At 51.3% G+C, this 13,755-nt stretch overlaps 1 protein-coding gene across 1 annotated transcript in view; it reads left to right on the forward strand.

Annotated features, from left to right (window-relative positions):
• The window catches only part of PLB1 (phospholipase B1), a 142,397-nt gene that overhangs the window by 37,430 nt on the left and 91,212 nt on the right, over window positions 1–13,755 (forward strand). Inside the window, exons 10-15 of the mRNA XM_053589696.1 lie at window positions 3,777–3,839; window positions 4,498–4,577; window positions 5,450–5,525; window positions 6,414–6,518; window positions 7,738–7,794; window positions 13,221–13,292. Of these exons, the coding sequence (XP_053445671.1) occupies window positions 3,777–3,839; window positions 4,498–4,577; window positions 5,450–5,525; window positions 6,414–6,518; window positions 7,738–7,794; window positions 13,221–13,292 (453 nt within the window). The remainder of the gene's footprint in view (window positions 1–3,776; window positions 3,840–4,497; window positions 4,578–5,449; window positions 5,526–6,413; window positions 6,519–7,737; window positions 7,795–13,220; window positions 13,293–13,755) is intronic.

Below are 13,755 nucleotides of genomic sequence, written 5' to 3' on the forward strand. Positions count from 1 at the left end.
ACCTATTCAAATAAGGCAATCATCTTGGTAGCAAACTTTTATTTAAATTTTATATAACCCAAGCTTTGTAAACAAACAATATGATTGGTTCTCCCTCTAAAGCCTTAAGGAGTCAAAGCTTGAAACAGTTGTTTTATTCGATTTCCTATTTTTTAATTAAAAACGCCCCCGTAGCAGATCCTGCTGAAATCTGAAAAGCAGATCCTTTTTAAAAATCTAAATGGGCTTAATCTTCACAAAAGTCATTTTAACTCAAAAGGTATAAAATCAAAGTTAATCCTGCAAAGAAAGGAGAATGTCTTTGACTTTATGACACCATTTTCTTAGAACTTTACCTTTTTCATCAAACTTGGCCACAAATCAGATTTCTGTGTGCCCTGCTTTCAGGAGATTCTTCTTGCAAAAGAGGCCAAGTACAGACACGAAAGAGTAGCTGCCTAAGCGAGTGCGAAAGTGTTCTGTAATAGTGTGGGAGAATGCAGAGTTAGAGGTTCATCTCTCAACTCCAGATGGTCCTTGATCTTGACTTTGAGCTACATCTAGAACAGTATCTTTTTTTTAGTGGAAGGGACACAGAATGAGCCTTTGAGGGAGGGATAGGAAGGGGGGAAGTGGGATGAGACTGGCTCCTTGATCTGGAGTTTTGACTTTTTATCACCTTTTCCATTTTCTTTGGGGGATAAAGACCATGACTGAGACCTGTTTTGAGATTTCCTTAGATCTGCTTCGGGAACAAGACTGGGAGCCCCGATCAGATATGTACACTTTGAATTTGAGTTGGCTCTGCCTAATTGACTTCCAAAGAGGCCAAATTCATTTATATTCCCACCAGTTCCTGAGAGCACCTATTCCCTACAACCCTTCCAACACTCAATGTTCCCAAACTTTATGATTTTTTGTCAACATGTGAAAGTCCCTCAGAGTCTAGTCGTCTTGATACAGATGGACATATGGATTGAGTTTACTCACACTTAAAAGCCCACATTTTTTTTTTCCTGGTGACAGAGTCTTGCTAAGTGGCATCATCTTAGTTCACTGTAACCTCAAACTCCTGGGCTCCAGCAGTTCTTCTGCCTTAGTCTTCTGAGTAGCTGGGACCATAGCATGCACCACCATAGCTGGCTAATTTTTCTATTTTTTATCAGAGATGGGTCTCATTCTTGCTCAGATTGGTCTTGAACCCCTCAGCTCAAGCAATCTACTACCTCGGCCCCCCCAGAGTGATAGGATTATAGGCATGAGCTATCACACTCTTAACTGGTTACAAACATAAGACAAAGGTAATTATACCTCTAGTTTCTAGTTTCTCAATAGTTATAAACCAATAACTGATCTCCAGAAATTTAGCTCATGTTAGCAACACTTGCCAGCATCCACTCAAATTCCCTCTTTATTCCATTTGTTTTCCATCTTGATTTTCCTTTTACAAAGACCACTTAGGTACTGCAGAATTTATTCTTGGAGCCCAGAATAAGTCCCACTTCCACTTCATTTCCCCAACAGGCACTATGGCTCCTAGGTCTAACTCCCTGGGCCCCCTGAGGCCTCCCAGGGCAACTGAGGCCCACCACTCGCCTCTTTGTCTTCCTGATAGTGACTCTGGCCACATCTCCCTCTTCCAGCTAATCCTGGGGTATAGCTCAGCACCCCTATTTAGAAGTTCTTATATTATATGGCATCTTTCTATTCCTTGAAGCACATCTCAGGTAGATCTCTCCCTCGTGGTCATCAAAATGTGCTCTACAGAGTCCTGGGGCCACTGGAAGTGCCACCTACGGCCAAGACTGAGAAGGTGGGCACCTGGCCACCACCTTCAAGCAGCTCTGCCTCTACCTGTGACGTGCCAAGGACTTCCTGAAAGTCCAAATGAAAACAAGGGTTTTACTATTAAGAAGACATGATAAACTACTGTCTTGCCCTTCCTTAAGACCTGGAATTCTCTTCCCTTGAAGAGATCTTTGGGCTCCTTTAACAGGGAATAGACAAGGGTCTGTGCCCACATTTGTTCTTCAGGGCTTTCTTAAGACCAAAGTCATGTAAAGCAAAGTCAAGAACTGTCCATCAGGCAGTTTCAAGGCCTCTTCAAGGCCTCTATGGCAGGTGTGGCTATTCTAAGGTAGGCACTTCAGCGGTAAATGATTACCCAGCTCATAGTAGTAACACCAGGACGCTTTTAGGGTCTGGACTCTAGTTAAAGCCTAGTTTTATTAACAAGTAAGATTTTTAAAAATTAGAAAAAAAAAATGAGAAAGTTGATGACGGCAGGAAAACAGACATTTCTTCATTGCAAATGCCTTTAGAAACAAGGAGCAGCCTTGCTGATTCAAGAGACCTAAATAGTTCCTATCTTTTGGCTGACTAATCCTATTGCTTGTAATAAATCCCATGGATTCAGGTCCATGTTTCGATAAAAGGTTTTCTTCTGAATGAGGGCAAAACACAATAAATAGAAATGCACAGGTTCATCTGGGGAAGTAAGCTTTCTCCTGACTTTGGGCTCAAGGAGAAGTTTATGATATGTGACCTTATAGATGAGGGACATTTTATAGGGACATAATGTCTTCCACTAAGAAACAGGGACAATTGGTGCCCTAAGTGATGACCATTCAGTGTCTGAGTGACCAGGTGGGCTCACTTCCGGCTGCAGCCCTGGGCAGGATCCCTGACTAAGGACTCGTACACTCAGGGAAGCAGCAGCCAGGACTTCCCCCAGCACTCTGCAAGGACAATGAATGTCCTGAATGTGGCACAGATGGATGCTGAGGATGTTTCTAGAATTCTCTACAATTTTCAAAGAGAAAGTGTGACTCTCAATGTCACGCATAGGGAGAGACTCAGAAGAAACTAGACAGAAGTCTTTATGGCTGGCTGTCACAACAGACCCAGCTGCATCCAGCTCCCGGAGGCCAGTCTGACACCAAAGCAGGGTGGATGGTTATGGGACAGGGACATTGTGTTTCCTCCTGCTGGGTGGGGGCTGCCCTCCCTGCAATTCCAGCTGGTGATTGGCAGCTGTCTCCAGAGTCACTGCCTGTGTCCCCCTAGGAAACAGCTCCTTGGCCTATCTGAGCCAGCTTGCCTCAGGGGACAGTCAGCTTGCAGACAGCTCAGGAGTTTGCCATGTAAACTTTATTTTTCACATTGAAAAGGCAAATCAGGTGGGTTTTAGAGGTGCTCTCAATTATTATTTTCATTATCTGCAGGAAGGGGAGAATGGGCTGTGTTGGGTGGGTAGGAGATGTATTTAAACACTCAGGGGACACAGCCTACTCTCGCTCTTTCTCTGGGAACCCTTCTCTTAGGGCAAATGTGGCAGGAAGGAGGCTGATAAAATAGGACCATGAGGAAGTTAGGAGGTCCACCTGGGGCCTTAAATCCAGAGTCAGTAGTTTTCCCTTCAGACCTGGTTTTCTTCAGGAGAAAAAGCAGTCCCATCTGCCACTGGGAGTAATAAGTTTCCCATCCCTCAGCGTGAGCTTCAGAATTGCACCCTTTCTTATCTCACTCTAACCTTGACTTTGTGCTTTTTCATATGGAACATCTCACCTGGGGGAAATTTTGTCTTTTCCCTGGTGGATGGCGGGCTGGGGAAACCAGCAAATGGACAAACAAAACAAAAACAAAACTAGGAAGTTCTGGAAACTCCACACTTGTTTGTGGAAAATCAGGTGTAGATGGGGCCTGTGCCACCACCTCGCTCAGCAGGTGAGTCTGGGCATCTTCACCCGTGGACCTCCCTGCTGCCGTCCCCACTCAACACAGCTCTCCTCTTACAGAAAAGGCACGTGGCCAACGTCATAGGCGAGCTGACTGGGGTGCTGGACTACCTGCAGCAGGAGGTAAGGCCACAATTACCCAGCTCCGTGGGACCTTGGACCTGGGGCTTCTAAGAGAGGGGGTGGGGTGGGTTCTGGTTTGCCTCAGATGGGCTCCTGTGAGGGAGATCAAGATCCCTCAGGAAGAGGAAAGCCCCAGAGGACCCAGTCTTCTCACCCTTTGAAAGGAAAACACAGGTCAGGACAGAGCACTTCACTCTTCCAAAAGATGTTTCTGAGGGAGACCCAGTTCCTCACTGGGAGACTCTGACCCCACTCTTCCCTGAGGCCTCTCTCTGACCGAGTATGGGGCAATGATGGGTTAGAATGGGCTTGAGGACCTTTAAGGCCTTTAAGGCCCCTTTAAGGCCCCCTTTTCCAGAGGGACTGTGATGATGCTGCAAGTCCTGTGAATCCAAGGGCTTGCTATGCTTTCAGTCCCCCTCCCTCCAGGGTTGGCAGCTCTTCTGTTGTAGAGAGTCTGCAGGCTGTTGGCACTATTGCCTTGCTACCTAGTTGACACTGGTGGGAGGCACCCTGCCCACTGGAGGGACAGTGAGACCTGTTTCTGGGATGGCACAGCTGGCAGCTGTGGACCCCCAACAGGGCCTAGAGTTCCAGACAGCCCCTGGAAGCCAAGTACCTCACAAACATCTGCCTTCTTCTCCCTGTGTCCTCCTAGGTCCCCAAAACCTTTGTAAACCTGGTGGATCTCTCTGAGGTGGCAAAGACCTCTCGCTGGCTGCAGGGTACTCAGCTCAGGTAAAAAGGGAAATGGAAGAGGACCAGCACCTGTCACATGGCTGCCATGTACCAGGCCTGCATGGGGCACCACATGTGCCTCAGTGCTGTGAGGGGGAGGCAGAGAACCGAGGCCAAGTGGGGCAGGGACGCACCTGGGCTCACACACGAGGGAGTGGCAGAGTTCAAGTTTTGTTTGGGGTACTGAGTCAAAGAAAACTTTTGGTCTGGTTGATAGAGTGCCAGAGGCCCTACCCCAGCCAGGAGGATCTGAGGGTTAAGGTTTAGCAAAACATCTATGAGCCATAAGTGTCCGTTCTGGAAATTGGTTAGAAAAACGTGTAGCCTAAATGCAGTTTAACTTCATAGGACTTGATTCTGATATATTACTGAAAATTTTCATAGACTTTAAACATTCTAGAGCCAAATTCTAAGAATGCTGGCTTTGAACCCAGAAAAGAAGTTCATATGGACAAAGCCAGGGCAAGGGCAACTGGAGAAAGGAGGGTGACAGGAAGGAGGGTACCAGGGGGAAGAAGCTTCTGAGGAGGCAGTGAAGAGAGCACAGGGTGGGGAATGGGTGAGGGGAAGGTGGCTCCTGGTGCCAGGAGCAACAGGGGTGGGGAAGGGCCTCTCCACACCCATCCCTCCCTCCAGGAGGGCCCCCCCAATCTTCCCAACATCAGCTTTCTTCCTTCTGTACTTCTGAGGCTCCAGCTTCTCCTTCCCCACACTGCAAGCAACCCCTAGGCCCCACTAGCCCCTCTTCCTGTTAGAAGCAGCCTGGCTGCACCTGCTCCCTGCTCTCAACCCCCCCCCCCACCACACACACACACACACACACACACACACGGCCTCCAGCTCTCTCATTCCTGGCGTGTTTTAACCTGCAGCCCCATACCAGAGTCCTGCAGTTGCCCAGAGGAGACCTCCAAGCTGACTAAGGCCATAAAGCAGTGGTCCTACCAGGTGAGCCCACTTTGGGAGCCCACTGTGCTGGGTGGTCACAGATGAGAACAAAGATGGCAGGAAATATTAGTTGGGTTTGCTAATGTGGGCCTTCGCCCACTGAATTCAGAATGAAGTCAGGAACCAGAGAGCCACTTCAGGTTCACTTCCAAATGACGATTTCTGTATTCCCAGACATAATACAGGGTGGTGTGGGAGCCGGGGACACTGGCAACACTTCAGGCAAACGATAGTGAAGAACTTGGCAAAGTCAAGCATTCCAAAATGCTTTTGGTCGCCGCTGCCACTTAGAAGGCTGCCTCTGTGGCTGGTGAGCTGGTTTCCCCAGACTACAGCCCACGGACAAGCCAGGCTCCTGTTAACCTACATTCTGGCCTGCAGAAGAGACCCGGGACAGTGTGGCAGGCTCAGTGAAGGTGTCGTCCCTATCAGCAAACAGCTCAAAGCATGGTTCCTACTGGTGTGTGTTAATATAGCAATTTTTGTTTAAGAAGAAAGGTATCTGTGGAGTTGTGTGGCCCTTTCTCACTCTGGACATGATATTTCTTGGGTAGTTAATGACATGTGCCTCTACAGAACTAAGGTGTTGAGGAGAACAGGGGACCCCAGCGACATGCTGGGCAGGCTTGTCCTTCCTGAGCTCCCAGATGACGTATCTCAGGTCTGCGTCCAGCACTACCTCATGCGGGGGCTTCAGAGGCAAAGGAAAACTCAACTTAGCCCATCCAAAGAGCCCTCAAGTGTGAGACAGAGGGAGCTTCTCAGTCGCCCTTGGTCAGAATGAGGCAGGGTGGGTGATTCTGACAGGGCTGCTGAGGAGCTTCCCATCAGGCTGGGCAGCTCCGCCCAGCTCACACTCCTGGCGTGCACCTCTCCGTCCCTCCCCAGGAAGCCTGGGAAAGCCTCCTGGCCTCCAGCAAGTTCAGCCAGCAGGAGTTCTTCACCGTGGTTTTCCAGCCTTTCTTCTACGAAATCACCCTGTCTCCGTCCTTGGTGAGCGTGGGCTGCGTGGGCGCTGGGGTGCCGGTGGGAGGAGGCTGTGCCACACATCTGGTCCCACCCCCGCTCCCGCCCTTCCCCTGCAGACCAGCCCAGTTCAGCTCCCTGAGCCCAGGGCACACAGTTCAGGAACGGCAGGGTTTTCTTTACCCTCCTGTGCGGTGAGGCTGCCCAGCCCCCTGGGACAGGCTCTTCGAGGCTGAGGTGAAGGGCATGGACTCGGGCCACTGGCTCTGGGATGGGCCGGCTATGTGACCCTGGGCACATTGTGAGCTCTCTGTGCCTTGGTTCCATGTGTGTAAATCCAAGGCCGTTGGTGAGCATTTCCTCCCTCTGGGGTGGATGTGAGGATGGAGGGAGTTGATGCACTGGAGGGAGCACTCGGTCCCCCTTAGCTATCACGGTTATTTAGGAGAGGGTTGGGGGCACCAGCTCGTCCCCTCCCTGTGTGCACTCCTCTGCATCCGTCCCTGGAGGGGGGCTGAGAAGGGGCCACCCACGTGCTGTGGCGCTGTGGCCGGGTCCATACTTGCAGACCAAGGAAGGACCCTGGAGCCTCTGAGCCTCCCTGCCCTGTCTGGGAACAGCTCCTCCATCCAGGCTCCTGGCTCAAGCCTGGGGGAATCCTTGTGCCACCTGTAGGCCTCAAAGGATGTTTAAAATGATGGTTTAGAGCAGCGGTTCTCAACCTTCCTGATGCCGCGACCCTTTAATACAGTTCCTCATGTTGTGGTGACCCCCGTACGTGAGGAGTGGTTGTCTCGGTTCCTAAGACCATCGGAAATATGTGTTTTCTGATGGTCTTAGGCAACCCCTGTGAAAGGGGAAAGTTCTCACAGGTTGAGAACGCTGGTTTAGAAGGAGGCGGCGGAGGAACATCAGGTTTCCCTGCTCCCCCTTCATCCTCCTGCTCAGACCACACCCGACTCTCTTCCCTGCCACCCTCTCCTTGCTGCTTCCGTTCTTTGGTTTCGGAGAATCCTGTGATAACTCGGAGCAACCAGATGTTTGATCAGCTCCTGCAGGCTCTGACTGCCAGCCCTGGCTCTAGACAGTGGTCCCATTGGTGCCTCCATTACTGAAGGGAGGGCTGAGGGAAGGGGCCTGCGGGTCAGGGCCACCCGGTGCCACTCTGAGGGAGAGGCACAGTGTGCAGCGCATCTGCCGCATTCCTGGGGAGGCAAAGGGCTCCTCTCTTATCTGGTTCTTTCAGGAGGAGCCCCTGACCCAGGATCCCACCACACTTGCTTGGAGCCTCTGGAACAGGATGGTGAGTGGTGGGGCTAGGGGGACTAAGGGGTGTGGCCCAGAAGAGGGGGATGGGGTCACTGCCACTTCCACTCTGTCCCCTGATCTGGGGAGGGGCTGCAGAGCACCAGCAGGACCCAGGATGATGGCTATGAGTCACCAGGGATGCCTCTTATACCAGGTGACAGTGTGGCTCTGACCACCTGGGAGTTTGACTGCCTCACCCCAGGAGCTGGGCCTTTTCCTCAGTCTGTGGAAGACGTCGCTTTGAGTGGGGTCCTGGGGATGGGCTCCCCTCGCCCTTCCTGGCCGGCTTTCCGGTACCTTCAGGTGGCACTGTGCAGTTCTGGAGGCCTAGGGTGGTGCCTGGGGTGAGCACGGACTTCACTGTGATAAAGACCTGGGTTCAAATCCTCATTCTGTCCCTCACAGCTGTGCAGGTCGAGCTCTCACTTTCCTTTCTTCAACCCCCTGCCCCCAGGTGTCTAGTGTGTGGTGTGCTCCTGGCCCGTGCTGAGTACTCAGCATGTGCTAGCCTTTTTGCCATAAATGTGACAGGCTTTCCCCAGATTCTAAAGGTCCCCCAGGGATATCTGGGATTAGTCGGTGGATGGAACATGACGTCAAGACTTTGAGCCTTTCCAGGGCACCAGACAGAGACCCGATTTTGCCATTTATTTTTTTCACCATCTAATCTACTCTATTTTTAGAAATCTAGTGGCAGAAATTTGTTTTTCTTTTTCCCTGGATTAGAAAAACTTCTCTCCCTCTCCTCAACTGATGTGCTATGTTGAGTACAGAACAGCTGCATTTCACCATGTCAGAGAAGCGGGGAGGAGTGGGGGCAGCCCTTACCAGAGGCCAAGCAGCCCTTATCAGAGGCTAAGCCATCTCCTGAAGAAGACATTTGATTTCTTTGAACAGGGATGATCGTTGGTTCCCCCAGAAACACACCTTGCTGCTGATCTCCCTGGGGGCGGAGAGAGGGATCCCCACCCCTCCAGTGGGGGCTGCCCTCCCAATACCCTCTTTGGGCAGAGAAGGGTTGATGACTCCAGCTCAGCCAAACCGCTCTCCTCCTCCTGCCATGTCACCTCCCTCCCACCCAGCAAAGAGGTGTCTACATGTAGCTTGTCCTGTGCTGGGGCCCAGGGAGGATACAAGGAAACACCAAACATGGCCTCTGTCCCCACTGAGCATCAGTGGGGAGTGCTGGAGGCAGTCAGACAACCCAGAGGGACAAAAGTCAATGTGGCCTCGGCCAGCAGTGCCAGGCAGGGCACCAAGAAGCAATATGGACAGTGAGGCCATGAAGGTGTGGTGGTGGAGCTGGCTTTGTGGGACATGTTGCTGGAGGTCAGGAGGGCATTCCCAGGCCAGGGGGCCTTTGTGAGCAAAGAGCATGAAGAAGAGAATGGGCCAAGGGCAGCAGCAGGAAGGAAGCTGGTCTGATCAGAGAGGTCATGCGGGGATGGGGGGGCCAAGGCAGAGAAGCTGGAGAGAGCAGGTCCAGGGAAAGGGCTGGGTCCCTTTCTCCCTCTCTCCTTTCATCTTGCTATTGTCCTCAGTGCTGGTGGCTGCAGTGATAGTAACTACCCAGCTGAGCCCACGTCCTGTGCATATGAATAGGCCCTGCATACTTACCGGAGGGGCAGGATGGGCAGGCACAGAGGGGAGCAGGGGTCTCACTCTCAGGAAAGTGTCACCAGGCTCAAAAGAGGAAGCAGTGGCTGGCCTATTGGGTAGTTACCCCACTCTCTCCAGGCCTGTCTGACCACAGACAAATCCAGTTTCCCAGGACAAGCCCCCTGAGGTTCCTATTGCCTAGCAGGGATAGGGAGGAGGAGAGGGAAGGTAGAAGGGTTTCCCCTAAACTTGCCTGTCCCCTAGTTTCCTCACAAGCAAAATGCCAGACCATCCACAGCTCCCAGAGCAAGCACAGCTGCTAGGACACACGGAGAGGGCCTGCAGACCTGAGTTCAGCCCTGAGAAGCCAGGAATGTGACAAGTCAGGGCAAAGGGCACTCTGTTCTCTCTACCTGCCAGAAGGGTCTAAGCAGAGGGCCTGTGAAAATACAAAATGACTAGGCGCTTTCCTATCCTGGGGCTCACTAATTGTGTCCTCCTACGGCACAGGTTAAGGCAGAAGTCTCTGCCTCCATGTTCTCTGCTGTGTTGGGCTGAATTGGGACCACAGAGGTGAGAGCCAGGCGTGCTCTCCTGTGCTGGCCCTCACTGGCACAGAGCCTGAGAGAGTGCTACCTGCCTCTGGGGGAGCAGAGAGGGACTGGCAGAATTGCAGTGAGCACAGGGACCAGGTTCACCATTTCTGTCCTCCAGCCACAACTGGAAGGCTGGTCTCGGCCCTGCGGCCACAGAGCTTTGTGCACAGGCCATGTCAGCATTTGCCTCCCTGACCAACCTGAGCACAGGTGTAAGCTCTGAGAACCAGCGAAGGAAAAGCTCCACACACCAGCATGTGGTGGTGTGGGTGGCTGCATCGGAAACATACTTGGAACTTTCCCAGCCGAGCGAGGGCCTCAGACTTGGAGCTCGCATGCCTTGTTCAGAGCTGAGGCACACTTTGTGTCTGGAACATAATTCATTCCCTAGGCCCTTTCTGCTTCTGCCTCAATAATTTCTGGTAATTCTTATACAAGGGAGGTGCACAGATCCTTCCAGCAATCACTGACCCCCACCTAATTCCAAGCCCTGTATAAGGTGCCGGGGTGTCCGACCTGTGAGCCCGTGGCCATCTGCGGGTTATTTGAGGTCTCTTTTGCTCCTCCGTGGTGTTGGATAGCATGTAAATTATGCATGGACCTTTTTGCTTATCAGCTTTCTTTAGTGTTTGTGTATTTAGACACTCTTAATCTCCTCACGTGTGGCAGAGGAAAAACAAAGGTTGGACACCCCTCTGAAGCCACAGTGCAGGATAAGGAACTTCGCAGTTACTCACGGTCGCAGGGGTCCTCAAACTGTGGCCCGCGGGCCACATGTGGCGGAGTGATTGTATTTGTTTCCGTTTTATTTTTTTACTTCAAAATAAGATATGTGCAGTGTGCATAGGAATTTGTTCATAGTTGTTTTTTTTTTTTTTTTGTAGAGACAGAGTCTCACTTTATGGCCCTCGGTAGAGTGCCATGGCCTCACACAGCTCACAGCAACCTGCAACTCCTGGGCCTAAGTGATTCTCTTGCCTCAGCCTCCCGAGTAGCTGGGACTACAGGTGCCCGCCACAGCACCCAGCTATTTTTTGGTTGCAGTTCAGCCGGGCCCAGGCTTGAACCCACCACCCTCGGCATATGGGGCCGGTGCCTTACTGACTGAGCCACAGGCGCCGCCCTTTTTTTTTTTAACTATTGTCCGGCCCTCCAACGGTCTGAGGGACAGTGAACTGGCCCCCTGTTTAAAAAGTTTGAGGACTCCTGGAGGGGATAATTCTCTTCAGAAGGGATTTTTAACATCTGCCCCTCATCCTTCCCTCACTCCAATTAATTCTGCAGCAGCAGGGAAGCAGCACTGAGGAGATGATTAAAGGACCAAAAAGTGGAGTAACAGCCCGGACCCGCAGCAGTTGCCCCCGCAGCAAGGCAGTTTCCCTGCCCTGTGTGCAGCCCAGGGTGGCGGGGAACCGGGCCACGTGAGGAGCTGGTTGAAGTGGCCACATCATTTTCATCATCTCTGAGGAGACAGGAGGGGAGAGGGTCAGAGAGGTGGGAAGGGGATTTGTGGGAGGAGGAAGATGGAGGTGACTCACAGAGACAGGTAGGACAAAGTTCTGAATGGAAATGGGTTTCCTGGGAAAACTTATGAATTTTCCTTCTCTGAGGTCCTTGTAAAAAGAGGCTCTGCTGTGTCCACTTTACCAGAATCATTTAGGTATGGTGCTCTCAAGGTTTCTTTCCAGATTCTGTTGATGAAATTCTTAAAACTGGATAAGAGAAAGTAACACAACCCATCAGCCCCCAGCCTAGCCTCTGACCCAGGCTAACTCCCTTTGAGAGCAGCCCTGAATGTTCTGGGAGGGACTTTTTATTTCCAGGAGCAGCCACCATCAGAATAAAACTGAAAGAAGCCTGGGCGCTAAAGAGGTGGCACTCCTTTTCCAAATGGGAAGCTAATCATACCTACTTATCAGAACCTCCTTCCATTTGGGTTAAGAGCCCATCCTGAGAAAGATAAAGTTCTTTCCTTGCTTCATGTTTCCTGGAGCCCAGAGGCTGGGGTGAGATAGGGGTGATATGGAGGATGGCAGAATCTGGGACAGAGCCAGACAGGGCGCCCCACCCAGGAGCCTCCTGCGACCTCTGTCAGGGTCATTGGAAGGGGAGGTGTGAGGGCCTTCCCCCAGCCCTTAAGGGCAGACCCACTGACAGCAACACAGGAGGTTCTTGGGCTGTGAGAAGTGCAACATTCAAGAGAAAACTCTGCAATTCCCTCAAAGCCACTGCGTTTTTCTTTTTAAGTTCTTCTATATGTATAATGAACATTTTGAAGTAACAAAAAGAACCTCCAGACTTTTCCTCGCCTAATTCTTCAAATGCCTTTGGTTTCCTGTCTTCAATACTTTCCCCTGAGTTTCCCCTGCGGCCTCCTCTGCTGCTACACACCACCATTTGTCTGTCTTATTAGGTGGACTTCGTGGTTGTCATCTAAGTAGCTGCCACCACACCCCTCGCCCCGAATCACTAGATGGCTTGGTGTTGTGGGAGTGTGCTGAGTTCCATGCCACTGTAGCTCTGTGTCCTCATTAAAGACATGGGATGTGATGATTTGTTTCATTTGAAGCTGTGAAAGCCGTTCTGGGGAAGCAGAGAATTTTCATTCCCTGTTGTGCCTGGGTTCAGACACATGGGAGTTATGGACGCTGGAAGACAGGTTGCGGGAGGTGGGGGGGAGGACAGCTGCTCCCGTGAAAGTTGTGTGTTTGCCCTGCCGGCTCCCCCCTCAGAGGGAACTCTGTGATCAGAGAGCTGGGCGGCAGGGACAGGGACGAGAAGCCACGCTGGATGACTGGCCCCTCAGTGATCAGGAAGTTGGTGACCCACTGCACTGGTATTATTGGATCCACAATACAGGTCTGCCCTGGCTAACGAGGCCCCACCTCAAGCTCTCTTCTGGTGTTTCTCCTCGTCTAATATCAGAAGGGGGAGACTAGGAAGTCCTTCCAATGGTTCCTCTCACGTAGCAGTTCTCAAAGTGGAGTGTGCATCAGAGTCACTTTGAGGGCTCCTCAAAACATACATGGTTGCGCTCTCCCCCCAGAGTTTCTGATTCGATAGATGGGATGGAGGCAGGACTCTTGATCTCTAGCGAGTTCCCAGGTGATGCTGCTGGTGCAGAAATGCTGAGAAACGCTGGTCTAATAAGTCTTTCTCAGTGGTACGATGGAAGCCTGCCACCCGCCTGGGCATTTTCTGCTCTAAAGACCACTTTCTTTTCTAGATGGAGCCAGCAGGACAGAAAGCTGAGCTAGTCAGTGCAAAAGACAAGAGGCCAGTGAAGTGTCCCTCTCAGGTAGGAGGCACCAGCTGGGGAGGGAATCTCTTGCTGAATAGAGAAGAAAGATGGGGTGGCCAAGTGTGCTTTAGCCAATTGAGATGTTAGCCCATGAGAGTGTTGGCTCTGCTCTTCTGAGCCTGGGCACAGCTTTGCAAACACAGCTGCCCTAAGATTTACACTGTGGGCCATGAGAGCAGCTTTAGCAAAACTGAGGCCCCTCCACACCTGTGGGAGGCACAGGGACAAAGCCACAACTCACCTGGCCCTAAATGCCACTCCTACCTATCTTCTCTGTGTCCCAGATGCCATTCTAGACCTTCTTCTGTCTCGGGGTGGAGGACGTAGGGATGATGAGTGTCTGAGTAGTCTTGATGGTGGATCATTTGGCTTCATCTCAAATATGTACCTAATAAGTGGTTGGCATATATAATAATATATGATATAATAATATATACCAAATGAATAGGTGAACAAATAT

The sequence above is a fragment of the Nycticebus coucang genome, chromosome 4 (genome assembly GCF_027406575.1).
Source record: "Nycticebus coucang isolate mNycCou1 chromosome 4, mNycCou1.pri, whole genome shotgun sequence".
Taxonomy (NCBI): domain Eukaryota; kingdom Metazoa; phylum Chordata; class Mammalia; order Primates; family Lorisidae; genus Nycticebus; species Nycticebus coucang.